Raw genomic sequence first — 26,451 nt, 5'->3', positions numbered from 1 at the left:
GTGCAGGTTTCAGCCCTATGGTCCGGACTCAGACACTGGAGGCACCACTTGTGCGGGTCGGAGAGGGAGATAGGGCGTGCACACCGCTGACACTTTTTGAAACCCGGTGACGGGGGCATGAAGGGAAAAACTGCTGTAGCAAAATCGAAGCCCGAGGCTTCGATGGTGCCAACAGGCCCCGCCGGGGCAGATCGATAAAAAATAAAAAATAAAACGATTTTTTTTTTTTTTACACAAACAGTAAATGAAAAAGAAAGAAATAAATTATGAAGAGAAAAATACGCGCGAGCAGGAAGGCAAGTGAAAAATAGAAAAAAACTTCCAACAGCCGTTGGAAACACACGTCTTCTTAGCTCTGCGGAATTAAGAAAACTGGGGACCGCGCGCCTCTGTCGGGCGGGAAGGCACTCGCGCACGCGTGGTGCGGCCTAGCTAGAACTTTCTAAAGTTCTTAGAGTGCAATCACTCTAAAATTGTCCATACCGGGGCTCCGTCGGTGCCGTCACCCATCAGTCAAGAATATGCTGCCTGCTTGTCCTGGGATAAATAGTTATTTCATTTAATTATGCTACTGGTAGAGACCCATTTACAAATAAGCAAAGACACTTTATTAATTTGGAAGTATTAATTGGGAAGAATACATACTTTGTAAACGGTTTTCTACCAGAGCCTCTAATGTAAACATAAAATATAAATACAGTGGTACCTTGGTTTACGAGCATAGTTCGTTCCAGAAGCATGCTCATAAACCAAAATACTCGTATATCAAAGCGAGTTTCCCCATAGGAACAAAGGGAAACTCGCTTGATTCATTCCCACCCCCCACCCCCACCTCCCGAGCCCAGCGGTGCTACTCTACCCCCCCCCCCCCGAGAACCAGCTTCGCTCCCCCCCCCCCCGCGTGAACCGCCACCCCCCCATGATCCGGCACCCTCCCCCCGCGATCCGGCATCCCCCCGCTCACATCACACCCCCGTGCAGTGATCTAAAATCCCCCAGCACCCACCCGAACACGCTGCTTACCCCCATCTGGCCACCGGCACCAACATAAAGGACATGCTGACGCCAGTTTCCGAAGATCTGCGACCTCTTCTTTGCTGGGCCTTGAGCATCTGCGCATGCTCAAGACCTTCGAGTTCACGCTCTCTCCGAGATTCTCCGTGAAGGCCTTGAGCATGCGCAGATGATCAAGGCCCAGCAAAGAAGAGGACGCAGATCTTTGGGCACCGGCATGTTCTGTGCGTAAGCAGCATGTTCGGGTGGGTGCTGGGGGGTTTCAGATCGTGGCAGGAGGGTAACGGATTGCGGGAGACGCTGCTCACAAATCGAGGCAAGCTCGGTTTCTGAGGCGCCGATTTTGCGAATGTTTTGCTTGTCTTGCAAAACACTCACAAACCGGTACACTCGTAAACCAAGGTACCACTGTACTCTGCTGATGAGGACCCCCAAGCTGTCAGCTGAGGACTTCCTCTACAGTTGGTCAGGGGTCCCTTTTGCCAAGCTTGGCAGGCAGCAGTAGCATCCCTGAGTCACAGATGCTGGCACCTCAGTGGCTCAAGGATGGCTCCAGCAAATGCTGCGCTTGGTGGAGGGGAATTCTGGCCATCTCTGGAGGTCCTCTGGTGGCGGTGCTTGGGGATCCCTACCAGCCACAACAAGGGACAATACGTACTACTTCAACAATAAAGAAATAAAATCAGAAATGCATTTCCTTTTCTTTTGAACACAATACAAAGACATCTGCTATATACATTTCCCAAAACTAACATATTTTAGTCAATAAATTCCGTTTTTTATCTTGTTTGTCTGGAGACTTATTTTCCATCAAGTTGGTCCCAGTTTCTTTTTCCCGCTTTCCTGTTTTCTGCAAATTCTTCTGTTGCTGTCCATTGGTTCCTCCTACTATAGCCAAGCATTTATCCCTCTCTTATCCCCCAGACCATGTGCAGCATCTTTCACCCCTGCCCACCAGCCCCATGCCCGACATTTCTCCTTCTATCACCCCTCTCCTGCACCATGCCACATCTCTCCCTCCATTCCCTTCACCACTATATCCAGCATTCCTCCCTCTTGCATCCCTTTCAATCTATCCCACTGTTCCCTTTCCACCACATTTCTCCCTCTCATCTGTACCTCACTCCCTCCCTATGACCAAAAATTCTCCTTTCTTCCATTCCCACTTGTACACCATCTCTTTCCCTCTGACACACTTACGCCCAATTCTCCCTTTCTATTCCCTCCCCCACCTCAGTATCTCTTTCCCTCCCTTCCTCCATCCTCTCTCCCAAGTTTATGCCATTCAACAAGTTATGGATGTCAAAACTAGCTTGCTATAAAAAGCAAAGGCCTGTAGACAGTTTCCCTTCCTTCCCTGCCTCGTTGTACAATATACAAGAACCCTCCCCCAAAAAACAAACAACCACCCCAACTCAAGCAGCCAATCTGTACTATTTCCATTAATGTTGCTCCTCTCAAAAAAACTGCTGACCAGGAATCTTTTCCCTGCCTTCTGTGTTCAAAAAAGCAAAAACACACCCTTCCATGTCCCAACTGCTTCCTCCTAATTACAATGTGTGCGTGCCCACCCCCTCCCTCCCTTTCTGCCCCCTCCAGAAAGAATCATTCTTTCCTTCTTTCCACTCCTTCCCTGCGATGTGGCACGTGAGGCGCAACAGCTGAGAGCGCGCACGATAGAACCATCTCACAACCTCTCCCGACATCAGACTTAGAGCAGTACTTCTTCACTATCGCAGGGCAGTGGGCTCTGCACGCTACTGACATGAAGCCTTCCTCTGATGTCAACTCTGATGATGGGGGAAGACTTCCGGGTCAGCTACATGTGGCGTGCTGGGAGCGCTGCACACTGCAGGAGGGCAGGAAAAGAAGATGAGTCACTTGGCTCAAGCTGCCTCCAACCCTGCAGGATCCTCACAACCAGAGGGGGCGTCCCCATGGGATCCCCGAGACCTGAAGGGGGAACCCACGAGATTCCCGCCGTCCCCGTGCAGCTCTCTAATGCCAAGTTACTTGCAATCCAAGATTTTGTTGTATGTATACAGATAGATAGATAGAAAAATTCTATCCTATCTGTTAATTTTCTTTCCTTTAGACCAGGGGTCTCAAAGTCCCTCCTTGAGGGACGCAATCCAGTCTGGTTTTCAGGATTTCCCAAATGAATATGCATGAGATCTATGTGCATGCATTGCTTTCAATGCACATTTATTGGGGAAATCCTGAAAACCTGACTGGATTGCGGTCCTCATGGAGGGACTTTGAGACCCCTGCTTTAGATGCAGCAGATGAATCCAGAGACCAGTGGGATAGCACACATCTACCAGCAGGTGGATTTAGAGAACTGGTTTGAAGGAGTATATCTGGGTGGAACCCCTCTTGCCAATTAGTACTGCTCTTTCCCAAGCATCCAGGACAATGCAGCTGCAGACCAAAAACTTTCCCATAAGAGAATAAGAATAGAAACAATCTACCCCCAATACCAGTGCCCCTCACCCCACCACGGGAGTTGCCACAGAATCCAGACTGGGTGGGGCTCTGGATTCATCTGCTGTGTCTAACTATCTTGAGAAATTTTCAATACTTCAACCATTTCAACATGGATTTCGTTCGAATTTCAGCACTGAAACCTTGCTGATCTTCCTACTTTCAAAAATTCAACAATTACAATACAAATATGCTATTTTGCTTCAGTTTGATCTATCTGCGGCGTTTGACGTAGTGCATCACGACATTCTGCTTTATTTACTTTCAGACATCAGTCTTAATCAGGCTGTTCTCAACTGGTTCTCTAAATTCTTATCGTCTCGTCCTTCACGCAGATTGTCTTGACCTTCTTCCCTGTACCATTTATTACCCTGATTGTACCTATCCTCGCTGATTCTTCGCCGATTGTACCACTGTTCGCTGATTGTTCTTTTTTTCTCTGTTTGTACCATTTTTCTCTGCCACCTATTTTCTCTGTTTGTACCATTGTACCAATTTCGTTGATTGTCCAGCCCTTCTTCATTGTAAACCGCCTCAAACTACTATGGCTTTGGCGGTATATAAGAAATAAAATTATTATTATTCAGTTAGCATTAAAGGTGACATCTCAAAATCCTGGCGGCTCCCTTGCATTGAACCTTTACAAGTTGTCAGCTTGGGAAACACTGTTCACCTATGAGGATGACATCTTTATACGAGGATGACATCTTTATATTAATTGAGATCAATTCAGATCTCACCAACCCAGCCTTTAAAATAAATCATTATATCTTCAAACGCCAAGCCAGATGAAGTTAAATGCTGCAAAAACAAAAACTTTTATGGCTAGGCCCAAACTTTGGATTCTGGGGTCTCCCTACAGATCGAGTTCTCTTCCAAGATACTGGGAGGTCTCAGACTCTTCTCTTACCTTTAAGGATCAAATAAACTCTCGTCAAGAAGTGCTTTTTTAGCCTCGAATATTGAGTAAGGTCAGAAGCCTTTTCCACCAACAACACTTCTCTGTTTTGGTCTAATCTATCATATTATCCCGGCTAGATTACTGTACCGCTATCTATCTCGGCATAACAAAGACCTGCCTTCAAAGACTCCAACTGATACACAATACTGCTGTGAAATTAATTTTTGGAAAAAGTAAATTGGCTTCCAGTCTATCTCAGGATTCACTTTAAATGTGCATGTATTACTTTCAAAATTTTATGTTATCTTCATCCCTCTTATCCCCTTATTATGCAGCGTTCTCCCCAGGGCCTTTTAGCTGGGCGCTCCACCCGGCTAAATTAGATGACCGCCCGGCAAATCCTGCTGCTGCCGCCGATGCTCCTTCCCGGGCTGACTTGCTGCTGAAAATTTTGACTGACGCTTGCCTTTTTTTTTGCCAGCATGCATGTTTCCGCAAAGGCAGGACCCGCCAGCGAGGAAGGCCCGAAGCAAGTAAAAGCAGCAAGTTTTAAGCTTCCCTCCGGGGCTGTAACGTGTGCGTGCCGGCTTCCCTTCTCTTCTCCCCCCCCCCCCCCATGGGACTTAACTTCCGGTTTCAGAGGGAAGAGAAAGGAAGCCGGCCCGAAGCAAGTAAAAGTAGCAAGTTGTAAGCTTCCCTCCATCGCTGACCTATGGAAGATAGGTCAGCAATGGAGGGAAGCTTACAACTTGCTTAGCGACTCTGCCGACAGGTGTGAGCTGGGAGTGATTGGAAGAGAAATGCTGCTGTACCGAATGGGGGAGGGGAGGGGGAAGAGAAATGTTCTGCTGCTGCATTATTTTTGGGGAAAGGGGGGAAGGGAAGAGAAATGTTGCTGCTGCACCCAATTTTTTTTTTTGGGGGGGGAAGAGAAAAGCTGGTACACCCAATTGGGGAGGAAAAGAAAAGCTGCTGCTGCACCTAATTGGGGAGGGGAAGAGAAGTGCTGCAGCAGCATCCAATTGGGGAGGGGAAGAGAAGTGCTGCAACAGCACCCAATTGGGGAGAGAGAGGGGAAAAGGAAGACCAGGGAAGAGATGCCAAGACCATGGGAGGGAGGGAAAGGAAAGGAGCTACCAGACCATGAAGGGGGGGAGAGATGTCAGCGCATATGGGGGGAGGGGGAGGAGGGAGACGCCAGGGCATGGGGGAGAGAAGGGAAGGAGATAGAGATGCCAGACAATGGGGTGGAGTAGGAAGGAATGAAGGAAAGGAGAAGAGAGAGATGCCAGAGCATAGGGGAGGGGGTGAAGCAGAAATTAATCATGTACAAAGGAGAGAAAGGGCACATTTTATTGAAGGGACATAGAAAGAAGGAAGATGCCATATGGAACAGAGAGAGTGCGAACACTGGATGGAAAGGGCAGAGAGGGTGGACAGTGGATGCAAGCGGTAGAGAGAGAGCAGGCAGAGGCTGGGTGGAAGGGACAAAGAGAGGACAGATGTTGAATGGAAGGGAGCGAGGACAAACACTGAATAGAAAGAAGAGAGCGAAGAGAAGATGATTAAAACAGAAACGACAAAAGGTAGAAAAAAATTTTTTTTTGTTGCTTTATGTAGAATCAAGTAGTATTGTATCTGTATTGATTAAAGTAAGGTGATCCTTTGCCTAAAACTCTTCAATCCCTCTATCTATACCCTTACATAATCCTATCTATACCTCTATCTTTATCCCTCAATCCCTACATCCATCAGGAATTTATCCAATCCTTCTTTGAAACCCCATAATGTACTCTGTCCTATCACAGCCTCCGGAAGTGCATTCCATGTGCCCACCACCCTGAGTGAAAAAGAATTTCCTAGCATTGGTTCTAAACCTGTCCCCTTTCAATTTCTCTGAGTGCCCCCTTGTTCTTGTGGTTCCCGATAGGTTGAAGAATCTGCCCCTCTCCATCTTCTCTATGCCCTTTATGATCTTCTAAGTCTCTATCATGTCTCCTCTGAGTCTCCGCTTTTCCAAGGAGAACAGGTAAAAGGAAGGAAGAAGGCCTACTGCTGGACAGGGGGAGCAGGGAAGAGGTGCTGCTAGACAGGGGGAAGTAAAACGAAGGGAGAAGGGCTGCCGCTGCACAAGGGGAGCAGGCAAGGTGTGGTGGTGGACAGCTGAGGAAAGAGAAAGAAAGAAAGACATCTATTCTAGCACCCGTTAATGTAACGGGCTTAAGGACTAGTGTACACACACACACACGTGTGTATATATATATATATATATATATATATATATATATATATATATATACACACACACACACATATACATACACACACACATGCATATACATAGCACATATAATCAAATGTGCAAATTATGAACGCACAAAAAGTCAGAACGTGGTGTACAGTATATCAAGTGGAGGTTCTTGAAACACAAAACAATTCCACACTATCTTACCTGCAAGAAAACAGCTAAAGCCACAAAGGTCAATCACAATCCAGAATATAGACCCCCCCCCCCCACCGAAAAACAAACCAACCAGCCAACCTTGTATAGCTCCTGGGTAATACTAAATCTTAGAAAAACACACAACTATGAAAATATCAACAATAATAACAATAATAATAGTAACCTTAATAATAATAATAATAGTAACCTTAAGAAAAAAGTCAAATAGGAAGTCTAATTTGTAAGTTAGGTACAGTATTGGTAGTATCGTATCTAGTGTGATTTCCAGTAAATCAGAAGCTACAGTGATCTCTGCCAGACCGCAGGCTAGTTCACCATTACACCTAGAACTAGAGGAAAACAATTATAGTTAGACTTTTATACATGATGCAGACAACACCTATGCCACATAGAAAAACCCTAGTGTCAACATTTGAACTTCTCAGGTGTCTCAATTGCCCCCCACGTTTCCCTTTTGCTTAACTTTTTTTTTTCACCTCACTCTTCTCCCATTCCTTTATTTTTTTTTTTTCTTTCTTCCTCCCTAGAATAAACCACTCAATAATAGCGCCTTTTGGGACAAGAATGGTTTATTAGCCGATACTTTTTTCATGGACTTAATATACCAGCTTTAAGGCTATGCAAGATAATCCAACGCACTAAGTGCGTAAGCAAAAAAATATAGAATTAAGCAGAACATCAGAAGTCCACTTGCTCTTGTTTTCACCCGTGACATTGCGCAGACAACAAATTTTACAAAACATCCTCTATTGGGGGGAGGGGGGGGGGAAGAATGTTAATGGTTTTAAAATAAACACGAAATTAGTTCAACTGTTGGAATTTTAGAGCTAAAAATCTGCCTTCATAGTTTTAAAATCTGTTTATCCCTCCCCCGAGTTCCAGGGCTCTCATTTTTACTAGCCCGTGTTCTGATTTTCTTTAAAACCTTGGATAACAATCCCCACAAAACCCTTACGATGGCGTCCAGACACTCACAGATTAATGGTCCTCTCCAAAGTAAGTGGTTTAGTTTGCTGGATATATTTGTTCCCAAACTGATTGACTCCGCGAGGCCAGCCCGTTTGCGAGCGATTCGGTGGTACCAGGGACATCGCAACAAAATCAAAAATCAACAAGAAGAAAAAAACTCCAAAAGCTTTAGAAAGAAACGAGTCAGAAAGCCTCCATTAATATAATTTTTAAAAACCATGCAAAGGGAAAAGGAGGACCTTACGTCTACCGGAAGTATTCCCACTTCCGGTCAACCTGAACGCTTGAGCACGAGACGAATGATCTTGACTGCCATCTTTAATTATTCTACAAGGAAGTGATGACGTATTTGTCAGTGTGTTATTACATTTACAATAAGCATTTTCTCTTTGCAGTATTAATATTTATACCAATTAAAGTCAAACTGAATTACTGTCACGTGACATGGATTCCTTATGTTGAAATTTGAAGTTCGATTTTCTCCCTTTTTATCTTCAAAACTGCTATATCGCTTTTCTACTCCGTGGGTTATGCAAATTGGCCCAAATGTTTGGGTCTAGAAGTAGTCATTAATAAATTATCTGATAATTGTGAAATTTATGGGACATATAGCACTAGATTGCATTTTTCCGGAGGAAAAAACCCAAAAACCAAACAACCAGTCTCTGGACTCTTGTGAACTGTTTTTCGGCGGAACTAGCTCACCCTAAACAACAACACTCTTCTGTGCTGCTGGAATTTGTCTTTGTCTTGTGTATTATCGATAGTAGAATAGTCGTCGGTGATAAAATTCTAAGAAAAAAAGCTTGAAAAGATCTCTGGCGTTATGCTTCATGGGATTATATAACACTACCAGACGCTGCGTACGGGAAATTGCAAGGAACCACACACAAAACTCTACAACGCGACTGAGGTCGGCACCTAAGCAAAGTGTAGAAGGGAACGAAATAATGGGAAAGCGACGATTAGAACAACTGAGCTGGAAAGCGGGGAAGAAAGGAAAACAGGAAGAAACTGTGGATTTCTCGTTGCTTATTAGAGAGGAAGCGATAAAAGAGCAGGTTTCAGCGGCATGGAAAGAGAAGCGGCCATTTACTCACGGTAAAAATAGGGTGCAGGGGATCTAAAAGCTTTTTCCTAGATATAATTGTTTGAACTTACTAATTAATTATCAGTAAAACAAGTTGGAATTTACTGCTACTAGTATGTAGAGATTAACAACTTCCTTTATGAGTTTTCACCAAATTTCTGTTATGAATTATCGAGATGGACATTTTTTTTTAACTTTATATTTGCCTTTTCCTTTTTCTGTCAAGGAAATGTGCCTCGGATAGAGAGACTTACTTATCCCCAGTGAAAAAGTAACTACAAAGTTAAATTATCTTGGGATTTTCTTAATTGAGATAGTATCTATCACAAATCAACGTTATTTGGAAAGTGACTAAAACCTATAACAGCACAGCCATTCTGTAGCTCCTGACTGAACAAACAGCAGAAGACCCGCTAACACTCACAACTACCGGTAGAAGCAATGCAAGAGTATTGAAGGCCCCCCTAGGTGACTCCTCAGCCTTAAACCCCCCCCCCCCCCATTGGGTTCTATTACATTTTGGCATGTCCGTGTTTTTTAAGCCGTGATAACTGCCACATTATCCTGTGTTTTATTTAGTGGCAACTGTTTTGAGGTCTTTTATATCTTTAAATTATATAGGGATCATTTTACTAAAGCTTAGAGTGCACTAGTGGACATTAATGCTGCCCGATTCAGGGAAACTTTCTTCAATTTGATTCACTTTTCTTGCCCAATTGGGCGTGAGTTGTTGGTTATGGCTTATCTTGGTCTTTAGCAAGTTTTCTAGCAGTTTCCGACACTGCCATGCAAATGGGCTCTTCAATACTGAAATGAGCACTCTGGTGGATTCTTAAAACTCAGTGACTGGTCCAGAAGTGCTGTTACAGTGATAGCACTGTTAAAAGTGCATTTTGTGGCATGTGTTTTGACTGTAGCTAATGAAAAAAAATTGCATGAAGAATCATAAATTGTCAATTTTTTTTTTTTTGGTGGGAGTAGTAAAAGCATACTTCTTGAGCATGTGTATTATATCCCCCTTTGGCAGTGGGAGAGATGCCCAATGTCTCCCGCCACCAACTGACACAAACTACAGGCAGCAGGAGAGTGTATTATAGCCCCCTTTGACAGCGGGAAAAATACCCAATGTCTCCCACTGCCAACATACACCCCCCCCCCCCCCCGCAGCGGGAGAGATGCCCAATGTCTCCCGCTGCCAGCCAACATCTCCTCCCAACACCCCTTGGCAGCAGGAGAGTTGCCCACATTTTCCTGCTGCAATGCAGCCCAAGCCCCCCTTACCTTATTTTCAGATGGCTGGCCGGAGGGTTGCCTACTCCCTCCGGCCACCAGGCTCACCTCTTTCAAAATGGTGGTCCTTCCTCTCCCCAGTGCATCCTGGGATATAAGTGCCCAAAAGGTATCCAAAGTGACCAGATAACCACTGCAGGGATAAAATAAAGACCCCCACATAGATCAGAATTAAAATGTACATACCTGCCTCCAGAACATCAGCACCTGGCATAGGAAAGCCTAGTAGAGTTGCACAGAGGTGTCTTAAGTAGTCTGGGGGGTGGGCTAGTGAACCATAGAGAGAAGGACCCAAGCCCATAAGCCACTCTAACCACTACATTAATGGTGGAAAATGTGAGCCCCGTCTCCCACAAACCCTACTGTACTGCCATATAGGTGGCACCTACAGCCATAAAGGCTATTGTAGATGTAGACAGGTGGGTTGGGGGGACTCCCCATAACCTAAAAAGGAGTTCTGGTGAGATGTTTATGTGGCACCCTTCTTGTGAAGTTCACAGCAGTGCCCTGTAAGGTACCCCATTGTTATGTTGCCATGTCTGGGTGGCCAATCCATCACAATGCTGACCCCTCCCACGTCCAAAAGGTCTGGTTCTGGCTATTTGGGACTTGAATGAATTTTTGGTCTAGAATGTGGTATAATGATAAGACATAGTGATGGTCTGGATGATCAAACGTCTGGATGTACAAATTTTTTTTCGAAAAGCATCTTTTGGACGTACTTTTCGAGAATGGACATTTTGCCGCTGCCAACTTTGGGCTACTAGTGCCCTACGTCCAAATTGGACTTAGACGTATCCTTTAATTATGCCCCTCTAGATGTTCAATCCCAACCTGCAGTCCGGGTTTTGCAGAAATCCATATCTTTTCTAAACACACGCTCTACCTACTTAGCCTAAGAATTAGTAATCAATCCCAGTTACAATTTCTGCAAGCAGTCCGTGCAAAAGTCTTTATCCCAGGACAAGCAGGTAGCATATTCTTAACTGATGGGTGACGGCACCGACGGAGCCCCGGTACGGACAATTTTAGAGTGATTGCACTCTAAGAACTTAGAAAGTTCTAGTTAGGCCGCATCGCGCATGCGCGAGTGCCTTCCCACCCGACGGAGGCACACGGTCCCCAGTTTCTTAGTTTCCGCAGAGCTAAGAAGACGCGTTTTTTTCAACGGCCGTTGTAAACTTTTCTCTTGCCTTCCCGCTCGCGTATTTTTTGCTTGTTGGAAGCTTATCTTCCTTTTTTTCTTTCTTTCTTTTAAAAAAAAAAAAATTCTCTATATTTCTTTCGTTTTTCGGGTTCGCCCCGGCGGGGCCTGTTGTCACCATAGAAGCCTCCGCTTTCGATTTGGCAGAGGCAGTGTTTACCTTCATGCCCCCTCAGCCAGGATTCAAAAAGTGCCAACGGTGTGCGCGCCCCATATCGTTGACCGACCCGCACAATTGGTGTCTGCAGTGCTTGGGTCCGGATCATAGGGCTTTCACCTGCACCCATTGTGCTACTCTTAAGGAAGCACACCTTAAAAAACAGGCAGCTTCAACAGAAACTTTTGTTCGGTGCCGCGATGGCTGATCCCTCAGCATCGACGCCGGCGGCTTCTCAACCGGCACCCACTTCATCGATGCCGCGTGACACCGCTCCGGCGTCGCACCCCTCAGGTAAGCCGGCTAAGAAGCCTTCCTCCTTGGAGTGTCCTCCGGTTGCTGTGGCAGAGAGTCCAGTCCTGCCGACCTCGAGGCGCCCCCGTAAACGCTCCGCCCCTATTGAGGCAAGTGCATCCTCTTCGGCCTCCTCATCCTCTGGGTGTCGAGCAGCACCACAGGTACCGCAGAAAAAGAAAGCGATACCGGTGCCTTCCTTGGATGACCGTATTGCGGCTGTCCTTCAAGCCCAACTTAAGGAGCAATTGCAGCAGCTCCTTCCTGCTCTGTTGGCACCGAACCTTCCAGTTCCGGTCCGGTCCGGTCTGAGCCACCGGTACCTACCGTGGAGCAGCCGCTATTGTCGGCTTCCACTCTTTCGGTACCGGTCCACTCTGCCTCTTCGGCTTCCAAGCCGGTGTTATCTGCGGAACCAAGAGGCCTGCACCGTGCGGTTCAAACAACCGACCCCGCACTAATTTCTGACCACTCCCGGCACTGGCAACCCCTGACTTCCCCGGGTACCGCATCCCTCCGCTCTGGGAAGTCGGTGCGCAAAACCAGGCATACTGAACCTTCGACGCCGGACTCCCAGGGTCGCAGTTCCCAAGTCAGGGACCCTGATCTTTGGGATGACTCGGAAGAGCCTCTATTGTCTGATGATGAGGCCTCTTCGCCTGAAGAAGACCCTTCTGCACAGGACCCTTCTGTCAAGCCTGATTCATCTTCCTTTACATCTTTTTTAAAGGAAATGTGTGAGTCTCTTTCTATTCCTTGGGAGGCTGAATCTAAGAAGTCCAAAGCTTTTCTTGAGGCTTTGGACTTTGATCAACCGCCCAAGGAATTTCTAAAATTACCCCTCCATGATATTTTGAGAGAGACTTTCTATAAAAACTTGGAGACACCTTTAACCATTCCCGGTGCTCCTCGAAAATTAGACACTTTATACAGAGTAACTCCCATTCCAGGCTTTGACAAGCCTCAGCTTCCAAATGAATCCTTGCTTGTGGAATCCACTTTGAAAAAGACTGCGGGCTCTAGTGTTTATGCTTCTGTCCCTCCTGGCAGAGAGGGCAAAGCTATGGATAAGTTTGGCAAGCACCTCTACCAAAATGCGATGCTTGCCAACCGCTCAGGTAATTATTCCTTTCACTTTTCATTTTACCTGAAGCATCTTATCCAACAGCTTTCTTCTTTTGAAAAATATCTCCCTGATCGGAAGCTTTCCTTATTCCGTTAATACACGTCTAGTTTATTGCAACTTCGCAAGTTCATGGTGCGTTCCATCTATGACACCTTGAAACTTACATCCAGGGCTATGGCAATGGCTGTTGCTATGAGACGTCTCGTTTAGCTTCGAGTCTCAGAACTCGATGTCAACCACCAGGACTGCCTTGCCAATGCCCCCTGCTTAGGGGACGAGTTGTTTGGTGAATCCATGGATTCTACTACTCAAAAACTTTCTGCGCATGAGACTCGCTGGGACACTCTTCTAAAGAATAAAAAGAAGCCTTCTCCTGCTCGGCCCTTTCGCCAACAATCGTCCTATCAGCGTCGCTACTTTGCTAGACCCTTACCATCTGCTCCTCAGCAGCCTAGATGCCAGTGTCAGCAGCAACGCCAACAACCTCGTGCTCCACAGCAGCAACAGGTGAAGCCTCCTGCACAACCGAAGTCCACTCAACCCTTTTGACTTCATTCTCCAGAGCCTAGCCAGTCTTCCACTATCGTCCCTTCTGCCTCAACCCATAGGAGGACGTCTTTCTACTTTCCTCAGCCGTTGGGAGACCATCACTTCAGACCAGTGGGTTCTAAACATCATTCGCCACGGCTATTCTCTCAGCTTTCAGACTCTTCCCACCCAAAGTCCTCCAAAAGAGTCTGCTTTGAACACATCTCAGTCCTCCCTCCTCCTTCAGGAGGTCCAATCCCTTCTTCTTCTGAATGCCATAGAGGAAGTTCCTCTAGATCAGAAGGGGCAAGGATTCTACTCCCGCTATTTTCTGGTCCCCAAAAAAACCGAGGACCTCAGACCCATACTAGATCTCCGAGATCTCAACAAATGCTTGGTCAAGGAAAAGTTCAAAATGCTTTCTCTGGCAACACTTTATCCTCGTCTCACTCAGGACGACTGGCTCCCTCGATCTCAAGGAGGTTCAGGTCCCCTACCTCCCCTGACCCCAAATTGCTATTTATTTTCATTTTGTTGTTTATTTTTGCCATTTATGGTGTGAATTTGTGACAGTGGCCATCTTGGATTTTAAAATCAATCTTTTTTTTCTAACGTTTATTTCTGCTTCAAAAATCCCTTGATTTGACTCGAAATCGAATGGGATGGACTCTGCAGCCCTTAGTCTATTGAATGTGGACATAGATTGTGTTGGATGGGCGCAGGATCAGCGTATCATAGCGTGCCAGGGAGGGGGCAGGAGCTGCGGACTTTGCTTCCTCTACGACCTCTTAGGAAGGGGAGCCGGCCTGGGTCCGTGTCTTCTGAAGAAAATCTCACTTAGAGGCCGTTCTGGAGTCTGGCGCAAAACGCCTGCGTTCCGAGTCTGGGGACTCTTTGACGCGATGCACATACCTCAACAGAGCCCTGCCATGGTTGTGGAGTGAGCCTTTTCACCGGATTATATTCGGATCCTCTGAACAGCGTATCCTCAGACCCCACTCATTTGACGCAGCCATCAGGCGCATCAGGGCTTTTTCGGTGTATGACGTCTGTGGCGAAGCTTCCTATTCGAGATCTCTCTTGTCTGGCTGTGTCAGACCTTGATTGCAGTAGTGGCCTTGCAGATTTTATGATTTTTCTGTTTCCTTTTTTTAAAAAATGTATTTATTTATTTTAAACCAAATTTACAAGAATCCACTTGTTACAGTAAATCGGAGTGTGTGGTGCAGTGGAGGTTGTGGGTTCAAATTCCACACTGCTCCTTGTGACCTTGGGCAAGTCACTTAATCTCCCATTGCCCCAGGTACATTAGATAGAGTGTTAGCTTGGGACAGAGAGGGAAAAATGCTTGAGTACCTGAATGTAAACCACTGACTATAAGTGGTATATAAATGCTTAAATAAATATAAACAAGATTCAAAGAAAAACCTGAAAACAAATTTTAGAAGAAAAGAAAACCCCATTTTCATTTAAACACATGTCTTTTTAAGCTCCTTCTTAGACCACCATTAGCACCCCATGAGAAGCAAGTAGATTAATAAGACAAGGAGATCTCTATTTTAACAAATAAATATAACACTAAAGAAAAGGCTTAACATATTTCCGGCCAAAATTCTCTTACAGCCCTTGTCCAAAAAATATTGAAGCTGATCCAAAGCAAAAAACATATTTGGTCTCAGCATATTTCAGGAGACACCCTGAGCATCTGGATTTGAAGGTGCTGATCCTTCTTCACGTTTTCAGCATGCTTCTGTCTGCCTCTTTATAGCTGATGTTCTGATTTTTTTGACTGGGTAACCAGAGAATTGGATAAAGAGAGTGTGTTAGATGTGGTGTATTTAGACTTTTGTAAAGCCTTTGACAGTGTTCCACACAGGTGTCTAATAAATGTGTCACAATCTAAGAAAAGGTATCAAGTCTTAGTGCATGCTTACTTGAGAAACATGGAATTATATTGTAAATTGAAAAATTGGAAAACTTATGATCGCCTTTGTTTTCCTTTTTGGTGGGCAAATTTATGTTTAACCTACAGATATGAAAAAATGTATGCTGATATGTTGGGGCCAATTGACTTATTTTATTACCACATTATACTTGTCTTTATCTTCAATGTTTGGGGATCTGCACACACATCCAGGGAGGAGGGAGGGGGGAGGGGGATGGATACCTCTTTGATTCGTTTTAATCTTTGACTGAATATATTGGAAGAGATAGGGAGGAGGATATATTCTTATCTATGGTTATTGAATGAACATAAGTGCTTTCTTTATGATTCATATTTATATACTTTTCTGCACTTTTTGTTATCTTTGAAAATTAATAAAGAATTATTAAAGAAAAGAAACGGTGTATCTCAGGCAAATAAAGATAGAAAGATGTGGTTTGTTGAATTAAATTGGCATTGTCTTGATTACTTAGCCAGCTGAATAACTCAGTTTCTAAGACTCGGTTTCTGATGTTACAGTGAGTGATCATCTGGCATCCAGTGATCACTGCATGGTACAATTTAATATTAATATGGGTATATAGAGAGAGAGCTCATTCAAAAGCAAAGGTTCTAGATTTTAAAAAACTAACTTTGTTCAGATGGGGGTCTACCTCAAGGAATTATTGTTTGGATGGGAACGTCTGGAAGGAGTGGAAATGCGGTGGGCAAAACTGAAAGAAGTGATTGTAAGGGCAACAAACCTTTTTGTGAGGCAAGTAAGTAAAGGTAAGAGAGAAGGCCACTTTGGTTCTCAAAAGTAGTAGCTGAAAAGATAAGGAATAAGAGGTTAGCTTTCATAAACTACAAAAGATCACAGAAAGAGGAAGACGGGCAAAAATATCTGGAAAAGTTAAGAGAGGCTAGTCTTGTACTCAGGAAAGCAAAGATGCAAATGGAAGAAAAAAATAGCTGACACGGCAAAATGGGAAGACAAGACATTTTTTAGATATACAGTGGAACCTTGGTTTACGAGCATAATTCGTTCCAGAAGCATGCTCGTAAACCAAAATACTCGTATATCAAAGCAAGTTTCCCCATAGGAAGTAAGGGAAACTCGCTTGATTGGTTCCACCTCCCCTCCCCCCCGGGCCACCGGTGCTGCTCCACCCCAACACATCCCCAAAAGAGAGAGGCGGGAGCCAGAAGGCCTTGAGAATGCGTAGATGCTCAAGGCCCAGTTGGGGTAGAGGTACGATCTTCGGGCACCGGCACCTCTTGTGGGTTGATGCTGCGTGTCAGTGCCACATTGGGGGTAAGCATTCAGTTTGGGCAGGCGGGGGATGTCGGTTCACACAGGTGAGCATTCACGAGGGAGTCGATGCCGGTTCGTGGGGGCGGCATTTGCAGGCGGGGGGGCGATGCCGGTTTGCGGGCGGGGAACGAGCAAATCGAGTCAATGCTCGGTTTGTGAGTCATGATTTGCGAGAATGTTTTGCTCGTCTTGCAAAACACTCGCATACCGCGGCACTCGTAAACTGAGGTTTGACTGTTTTAGTGATAAGAAGAAGTGCAAAAGTGGCATTGTGAGACTCAAAGGTGAAAGGAAGGAATATGTAGAAGCTGATAAAGAAAAGGCCAAATTGCTTAACAGATATTTCTGTTCTCTGTTCATGGCTGAAGCGCCGGGAGCGGGACTGCAGAAGACAAACGTGAATAGGGATGGAGGAGTAATAGACCCTGATCAATTTTCACAGCGTTGTGCTCATGAGGAGCTAGCTAAAATAAAGGTTGACAAAGCAATGGGGCCAGTTGTGTACATCAGGAGTGCCCACATTTTTTGGGCTTCCGAGCTACTTTTAAAATGACCAAGTCAAAATGATCTACAAACAAGAAAATTTTTTTTTTAAAAATACAAAGCACACTGTATACAGAGAAAATGTTAATTATCATTTATATTCCGGATTTTTTTTCAAAGAGGTCAAGGCAAATGACTTTATGCAATGTCACCTCAGTAACAACTATACAAAAATAGAGAAATATACCACCTCCATTTTCACTAAACCGCAATAGTGGATTTTAGCGCAGGGAGCTGTGCTGAATGCCCCGCGCTGCTCTTGATGCTCATAGGCTCCTTGCGTTAAAAACCACTATTGTGTTTTAATAAAAGGGGGCCATAGTGCAAAATATAGACAGCAGATATAAATTCTCAAAACGGACTCATTTTGATCACTAAATTGAAAATAAAATCATTTTTCCTACCTTTATTCTCAGGCTATACGTGGGAAATGTAGACGGGAAACTAACAGGGTTGATGGTCAGTCTAGAAGAGGTATGTAGGCAGATTGATAGGCTTAAAAACAATAAATCCCCGGGACCGGATGGCATCCATCCGAGGGTAATCAAGGAACTGAAAGGGGCTATAGATGAACTGCTTCAACTAATAGCCAATCTGTCGATCAAATCGGGAAGAATTCCGGAAGACTGGAAGGTGGCGAATGTTATGCCAATCTTCAAGAAAGGTTCGAGGGGTGATCTGGGAAACTACAGATTGAGTCTGACCTTGGTACCGGGAAAGATGGTAGAGGCACTTATAAAGGACCGCATCATTGAGCACTTTGACGGACACGATCTGATGAGGACCAGCCAGCATGGCTTCAGCAAAGGAAGATCGTGCTTGACGAACTTGCTGCACTTCTTCAATGGAGTAAACAGGCAGATAGACAAGGGTGACCTGGTTGACATTGTATATCTGGATTTTCAGAAAGCGTTCGATAAGGTTTCATATGAATGACTACTTCAAAAAAATTGTGAGCTATGGAATCGAGGGTGAAATACTCATGTGGATTAAAAACTGGCTGGATCATAGGAAACAGAGAGTGGGGGTAAATGGACAATACTCAGACTAGAAAAGCGTCACCAATGGAGTGTCTCAGGGTTTGGTGCTTGGACCCGTGCTCTTCAATATATTTATAAATGATCTGGAAATTGGTATGACGAGTGAGGTGATTAAATTTGCGGACAATACGAAGTTATTCAGAGTAGTGAAGACGCAGGAGGATTGCGAAGATCTGCAACGTGACATAAACACGCTCGAGAGATGGGCCGTGACATGGCAAATGAGGTTCAACGTGGATAAGTGTAAGGTGATGCATGTCGGTAACAAAAATCTTATTCACGAATACAGGATGTCCGGGGCAGTACTTGGAGAGACCCCTCAGGAAAGAGACTTGGGAGTACTGGTCGACATAATGTGCGGCGGCGGCGAAAAGAGCGAACAGAATGCTAGGAATGATTAAGAAGGGGATCATGAACAGATTGGAGAAGGTTATTATGCCGCTGTACCGGGCCATAGTACACCCTCACCTGGAGTACTGCGCCCAGCATTGGTCGCCGTACATGAAGAAGGACACGGTACTACTCGAAAGGGTCCAGAGAAGAGCGACTAAAATGGTAAAGGGGCTGGAGGAGTTGCTGTACAGCGCGAGATTAGAGAAACTGGGCCTTTTCTCCCTTAAAAAGAGGAGAATGAGAGGGGACATGATCGAAACATTCAAGATACTAAAGGGAATAGACTTAGTAGATAAAGACAGGTTGTTCACCCTATCCAAGGTAGGGAGAACGAGAGGGCACTCTCTAAAGTTAAAAGGGATAGATTCCGTGCCAACTTAAGGACGTTCTTCTTCACCCAGAGGGTGGTAGAGAACTGGAATGCACTTCCGGATGCTGTTATAGGGGAAAACACTCTCCAGGGATTCAAGACAAAGTTAGACAAGCTCCTGCTGAACCGGAACGTACGCAGGTAGGGCTCTGGTAGGACACTGGACTTTGACGGGGGACCGCCGTGTGAGTGGACTGCTGGGCACGATGGACCACTGGCCTGACCTAGCAGTGGCAATTCTTATATTCTTATGATTCTCTGGGTACACTTTCTTCTTCTGACTGTGCATCCAATATTTCTTCCATTCATTCAGCCTCCTGTATGTTTCCTCTCCTCCAGACCTCATTCCCTCCCCCAAACGTTTTCCTTCTCTCTTCCTGCCCTTTCTTTCTGTCCCCCTTTCTTTCTGTCTCTCTGTCCCCCCCTTTTTACTTTATTTCTGTTTCCCTTTTCTTTCTGTCTCCTGCCTGCCCTGTCTTTCTTTTTCCCTGCCCTCCCCCAAGCCGCTGCTGCCCTGAGGGAACAGGCCCCCAAACCACCACCGCCAAGTTCTGAGCTCTCCCTGCTTTACCGACACGGTAAACAGGACGCAAAAGCGCCGGGCCGACCAGCCTTCCACCCCGACATCAATTCTGACATCGGAGAGGAAGTTCCAGGCCAGCCAAGTAGCGATTGGCTGGCCCGGAACTTCCTCTCCGACGTCAGAATTGACGTCAGGTGGTGGAAGGTTGGTCAGTCTGGCGCTTCTGCGTCCTGTTTACTGCATCGGGAAGTAGGTAGAACGTGAAGGCAACGCAAGTCTATCACAGAGCCCGGGATGGGCTCCGCGATTGACGCTCATTGCCTTCGCGATCTACTGGTTGATCGACCTTTTGGGCACCCCTGGTGTACATCCTAAGGTGCTGAAGGAACTTAGGGAGGTTCTGGTAACTCCGCTGACTGACCTTTTCAACGAGTCTCTAGAGTCAGGAATAGTACCGGAAGATTGGCGAAGGGCAGATGTGGTCCCTCTCCACAAAAGTGGAAGTAAGGAAGAAGTAGGAAATTATAGGTCGGTAAGTCTGACTTCTGTGGTAAGCAAATTAATAGAAACACTTTTAAAACAGAGAATGGTCAAGTTTATGGAATCATGTGGATTACAGGACCTTGGCAACATGGATTCACTAGAGGTAGGTCTTGTCAGACAAATCTGATCAATTTCTTTGACTGTGTGACCAGAGTATTGGATAGAGGATGTGTGCTATATGTGGTGTATTTAGATTTTAGCAAAGCCTTTGACAGTGTTCCACACAGATGTCTAATAAATAAACTGAGTGCCCTCGGGATATGTCCCAAAGTGACGGGCTGGGTCAAGAACTGGTTGAGTGGAAGGCAATAGATGGTAGTGATCAATGGAGACCGCTCTGAGGAAAGGGATATTACCAGTGGTGTGCCTCAAGGTTCTGTTCTTGGGCCTGTTCTTTTTATGTTTAAATCTTCTTTATTAACAAAATGAACCAGAAACACACAATTGCAAAATGACATAGATTTTACAATGAAATCAACCTGCCAGAGAGGACTGTATTCTGATGTCCTCTTAGGCCTCAAGAGAAACACCCCCTCCTACAGACCCCCAACAGAAACCCCCACCCACTCCCCCCATCCCCAAACTCCAACAAGACAAGATATAACTAAGGCCAGAGAGGTGGGTTAGGAAATAGCTGAAGTCTATTCAAAATGCGGCTCCTCCTTGGAGGCAAAATATTCAAATAGGGAGTCCAAATGTTAACAAAGTCTCTACTTCTGCAGCAAGAGGAGTAAGCCATCTGGGCCTCCCATCCCAGCAGTTCATGTATTTGTTCCTCCAGTACCAGAAGGAGGGGGGCTCATCAGCCAACCAATAAGTCAAAATACATTTTTTTTCCCAAAATATAACATACAGTATACTCAAAAACAGTTTTTCAGCTGAGGTATACACACAGAACATGAAAAATTGAGCAAACAGCATATGAAGCGCAGAGAGAGGAACAGGAACATGCAAAAGCTTCCACAGAAATGAAGCCAAGGCCCCCCAGAAAGTTTGTATACCCTCACAAAGCCAAAGGCCATGAAAGTAAGAATTTACTTCACTAATGCACTTAGTACAAAGTGGTGTTTCAATACAGCCCATATGGCAAGCCCAACTCTGGGAAACATACGCTCGCAATAGGGTTGTATAGTAGCATTCCCTGAGCTCAGCACTGTGCAAAAAAACCAGAATACGTTTAAGAGCTTTGAGCAAGAGATCCCCTCCAAGGTCCCTCTGTAAATCCCTCTGCCAGGCCTCCAATATAGTAGAAAAATCCCGAGAAGGACTACAGTGACTAAGCTGTCTATGAAAAAAAGAAACCGAGATTTTGGGCTCTGGATCCACCTCCATTTCCAAAAAGGTACAAAAACTGATCCTAAAATCCCCAGAACCCCCAGGGAAAGACCCCCACATAATGTCAGTTGACAGTGGGCATAAATAAGTTTAGTAGGTGAAATGCTGCGCTGCAGCTACTTATTACAGAAGAGGAGCATCCCATCATCCCGCAAGATACTCGAAACCCTCAGCCCTCCATCTACCAAAAACAGAAGGTGCTATCCTGAGGAATAGTGACTCGTGGCCAGTAGGGGGCGATGTCTATGGGACGGTAATGGAATGGACGTCAGGCCATGATGGTGCAGTATTTTGTGGAGTTTTTCTACAAAAGCGCCTGCTTTTCGTATGATTCTGGGTAACTCTAGTTAGATACAAGCATATGTGTTAGTTAAGGCCACACCCAATAGAAGCATACAAAAAGTTGGTGAATAAAAATCTGAATATGGATGTAGCCAAGGCCAGAAAAACACACTACAGATTAATATTAAGGAAAAGCATAATAATATTCTTTTTATGTACTTTGCTATTAAGCTAGATCATAGAGGAAATCAGGATATACATGAACTCCATCTCTGTTTTTCTATGTCTTCTGCTTGGCTTTACTCCATTTTGTGTTCAGCCTATATTCCTAGTCTTTATTCAGGTTTTTCCCGCTTTTAGCCTCGTGGTTCTAATTGATACCAAATGTGCCTTAGGCTGGTTAGGAAGAGCATATTAGATTACGTATCCCAATCTGAGATATAACATGCATTAAATATGAATGAAATACATGGATGGATGAATGAAGGGGCCCCAAGCGAGTGCTGGATGGATGTGAAAGAGTGTACTTAATTTCTAATATTGTATATATTTTTAAACTTGAAGGAACACTAAGGAAAAATCCTAAGTTAACATCTGGGAATAATTAGAGTCAGAAACTGCTGTTCCAGTCTCCAGCATAGGAAGGTTTCTGAATCTGTATGCCAGTGAAATTTGAAGCTGTCAGCTCAGAGAGAAAGAGGGAAACAGCCCCTCCTTTTTTGCTGAGGCTGACAAGTTTTCAGCACTTTTTAATGTAGGTTTTCTCGCTACAAATAAGCAGTTTCAGATAACATTTCTTTGGCTATGTTATAAAATGTTTATGTATATTCAGAAATGAATGTAAACAAAAAATTATGATTTCTGGAACTTTTATTCCATGTTAAAAAGAAGGTCTTTGTCTAAATTTAAATACAGCCTCTCTTAGTTGATTGGCTGTTGGCCAATGATGTCAAACTGGACTGAAGGTATATATTGGGAAGGTTCGGGTTGAGATCGTTATCAGAAGGCCAGCATTTTGGCAACTATAACGACCTCCTGCTAACGCAACTAGCCTTTTGAGGTCCATGATGGAAAAATAAAAGCAACAAATAATTATTTTGGTAAACCTTGCGTTATGCGTCATTTCCATGTTTTTGTTATTTTGCATACCTTGAGTGAAAGCTAGTAGCTTAATTGGCAACTGCAGCTTTATGAGTGCACTGGCGTCCAATTACCCATGCTCAATCCTCGGGGGAAAAGGAGAGATTACCCACCAGAGGCAACAAAACACTGATATGAGGATCCTGGTGACACAGCGGAAGCAACCACTGCCACACCACCCAAAGAGGTCTAAACAAGACACTATCCCTGCATGGTCGAGGCACCTCCACCAGCCGAGCATAAAGAAGAGAAATGAGGTAAACCTGATAATAATAATCCCGTTCTAGAGAGAGATCAGTACCCAAAACCCAATTCCGAAGATGCCGCAAGAGACAAGCCTGATTATAGATAGCAATATTTGGCACCCCAAACCCCCCCCTGCTTATCACAGGAGCTAGAGCTACTTAGGGAACAAAGGTGCACCCTTCCCATCAGCAAAAGCGGCAGCTCCTGCCATGCAGCCAAAAGAGAGCTGGTAACGGAAAGTAAACGATCCACATTCAAACGGTAAAGCTGCTGAACGTTCATAGATAACTGGATCCCCAAATAAAGAAAAGAAGACCCAACCCATTTCAACAGGAATTTCCCCCCCCAAAGTCCTCTGATTTGCCCAAATTCAAAGCAAAGCCAAAAAAGTCCCCATAATCATGAACGTTTTCCAGGAGAATAGGCAAAGACCGGCGCGGGTTAGTAAAAAAGGTCATAAACAAATGCCGCAACCTTAAAATGCGTGGCAACCAACTGAAGACCACTGATGTCCACATTAGATTGCAACTCACGAATCAAGGGATCCAAGGAAAGCACAAATAACAGCAACAGAGGACAACCCTGACGAGTGCCCCAACGAATCCAAAAAGGGGTCGAGAGATCCCCATTTACTGAAATCTGTGCCACTGGATCACTATACAATGCTTGAATAGCATTAAAGAAAAAGGGGCCAACCTCATACGCACAAAGCACAGCAAACAGGTACCCCCACCTCACCCGATCAAAAGCCTTTTAAGCATCAAAGCTGATAAGCAAGGCAGGGATCTCTTCCGCACGAGTTTGCGCCAAGGCCAACATAATTTGTCAAATATTCTTAGACACCAGTCAGTCGCCTACAAAGCCCTCCTGCTGTTCCGACACTAAATAGGGTAACACCCTGGCTAATCGATTAGCAAGGACTTTAGCCAACAGTTTTGCCTCAAAATTCAAAAAAAGAGATGGGTCTGTATGATTCTGGCAAAGTCAGATCACGACCTGGCTTAGGAAGAACAATAATCTGTGCCATTAGCCACACTTAAATTAAAAATTTCCGCCAACACTGGAGCAATCTCATCAACAAGCAGCTTATAAAATTCTCCATGGTACTCATCTGGTCCCGGCACTTTGCCCAAAGGGCTGGCTTGAATCGCCCATTACACATCAGCAGTAACAGATTGCTCCAACTTGTCAGAGACCTGAGGGAAGAGGCAAGGCAAATACAGACTATCCAAATATACTCTCCCATCAAGAAGGTCCGGTCCCGGCATATCATACAGGGCAGCAAAAATGTTCCGCAAGATATTACCAATGTCCTCAATTTTATGGTGAAGAGTACCACGAGAGTCACGTAAGGCCGCAACATCCGTGGAACCCGAATGGCAAATTGGAACAACTGGAACTTATAATAGTCCCGTGTCCTCTGTGCCCCCTGGTGCAAAAGTTAGTTCAATTCCTGATGCGCCTCTAACAACTGCGCCCTAAGCCCCAAAGAAGCCTGGAGGCCATATTGCCTCCTCAAAGATGTCACCCTAAGCTCCAGCGCAATAATGGCTCTTATTTCGCGCTTTTAGCCTCAAAAGCCACAAAGGCCATAATTTCCCCCCGTAACACAGCTTTCGCCATTTCCCAATAGAGGATGGGATCATCTCTATGCTCTTGATTGGTATGCTTAAAATCCCCCCCACTTTTGCAACAAATATTCCTGAAAATGCGTATTTTTATACAAATGACAAGAGAATTTCCAATGCGTACAACCCCCCCAGACGGCCTCCAGTTCCAATGAAGCCCCACCCATGCGTGATCAGAAATTTCAATGGGGCCAATCACAGCGGGAATTTCAATGGGCCCTGCACAGCGGGAAGCAGCTCTCTAGAAATGAGATCAATTCAAGACAACGTCCCATTAGCTCGAGAAAGATTAGAATAATCCCGATCTAATGGGTGTAAAATTCTCCAGACATCCAAAAGCCCCAAAAAAGACGCCAGTAACACAGCCCTCGTACAAGTCTTAAGAGCCTCTCTCCCAGTGGAAGCGGAACGATCCAGCTTCAGATCGGGAACCTTATTAAAATCCCTCCCCCCAATGATCAGGGGAATATTCACAAATCGCAACAGGTGGTTACGCAGTGTCCAAAAAAATGGCCAGGAGGGTTGTTAGGTACATAGATGTTACATAAGAGTATGGGCTGATTGCTTATGCAGATGATATTTTGATTCATTTGAGAAATCCGGAGTCAACCATTCCACATTTATTGGATTTGATTGATAAATTTGGAAAATTTTCAGGTTATAAAATAAATTGGAATAAATCAGAAATTCTTCCACTAAATGTACATTGTATAAAAGGCTTATTTGATTCGTTTCAGTTTAGTTGGAAGAAAGATGGAATAAAATATTTAGGAATTTGGATAAAAAGTACATTGGAAGAAACAGAATTGTGTGAGCAATGGAATCCTTTGCATATTTCTTGGTGGGGGAGAGTACAAACAGTAAAGATGATGATTTTGCCTATAGTTTGTTACCAAATGAGTATGTTACCAGTTTATTTTCAAGAGTCCTTTTACAAAAAATTAAATAATATTTTGACAAAATTTGTTTGGCTTGGGAAAAAACCAAGAATTGCTTTAGTATCATTGCAAAAATCAATTGTGGAGGGTGGGGTAAATTTTCCAAACTTTTATAGGTACCATCAAGCCTATATATTGTGTCAAGGTATGTATTGGATCCTCCCTGAGCTTATTGATCATCAACCAGATTGGTTATATTTGGAACGGAATTTGGTGTCCCCTATGAGACTTCCACATGTATTAAGTATCAGATTTCATAAATATGCTAAGGACAATATAATTTTATTGGATACTTGGAAAACTATTAAATTTATTGATAAATTAACAGAGGTACCAATAATGAAATCTACTTTACAGTCCTTATGGTTAAACTCCAAGATTCAAATAGGCGGTGCTGGAATCGCTTGGAAGAATTGGATGCAGGCAAATATTAGGACATTAGATGATCTTATTTCTAATGGTAATCTGCTTGAGTTTTCACAACTGCAGCATTCATTTGGTATTTCAAACACTCAACAATATAGGTGCTTGCAGTTGAAGCAGGCTATTCAGATGGGGTTCCCTGAATGGAAAAATTTGAAAACTTATTTTAGCTTGCAAATCCTTTGCTACCAAACAGATTTAATAGGACATCAGGCTGCCCAGTGGTATAAATTGATTTCTGGATTTTTAAATAAAAAACCAAAAAATAGTCTTAGAGATATTTGGAG

The 26,451-nt window shown here is 44.5% G+C and overlaps 2 protein-coding genes across 2 annotated transcripts in view; one reads left to right on the top strand and one right to left on the bottom strand.

Annotated features, from left to right (window-relative positions):
• The window catches only part of NUDT21 (nudix hydrolase 21), a 299,370-nt gene extending 291,234 nt beyond the window's left edge, over positions 1 to 8,136 (bottom strand). Inside the window, exon 1 of the mRNA XM_033941291.1 lies at positions 7,839 to 8,136. Within this exon, the coding sequence (XP_033797182.1) occupies positions 7,839 to 7,954 (116 nt within the window). The 5' untranslated portion in view covers positions 7,955 to 8,136. The remainder of the gene's footprint in view (positions 1 to 7,838) is intronic.
• Positions 8,137 to 8,287: 151 nt separating this feature from the next.
• The window catches only part of OGFOD1 (2-oxoglutarate and iron dependent oxygenase domain containing 1), a 756,310-nt gene continuing 738,146 nt past the window's right edge, over positions 8,288 to 26,451 (top strand). Inside the window, exon 1 of the mRNA XM_033941292.1 lies at positions 8,288 to 8,933. Coding sequence (XP_033797183.1) covers positions 8,666 to 8,933 — 268 coding nt within the window. The 5' untranslated portion in view covers positions 8,288 to 8,665. The remainder of the gene's footprint in view (positions 8,934 to 26,451) is intronic.

This window comes from Geotrypetes seraphini, chromosome 4 (genome assembly GCF_902459505.1).
Source record: "Geotrypetes seraphini chromosome 4, aGeoSer1.1, whole genome shotgun sequence".
NCBI lineage: Eukaryota > Metazoa > Chordata > Amphibia > Gymnophiona > Dermophiidae > Geotrypetes > Geotrypetes seraphini.
The sequence above is the reverse complement of the archived record's forward strand: the minus strand, read 5'-3'. Positions and strand labels throughout refer to the sequence as shown.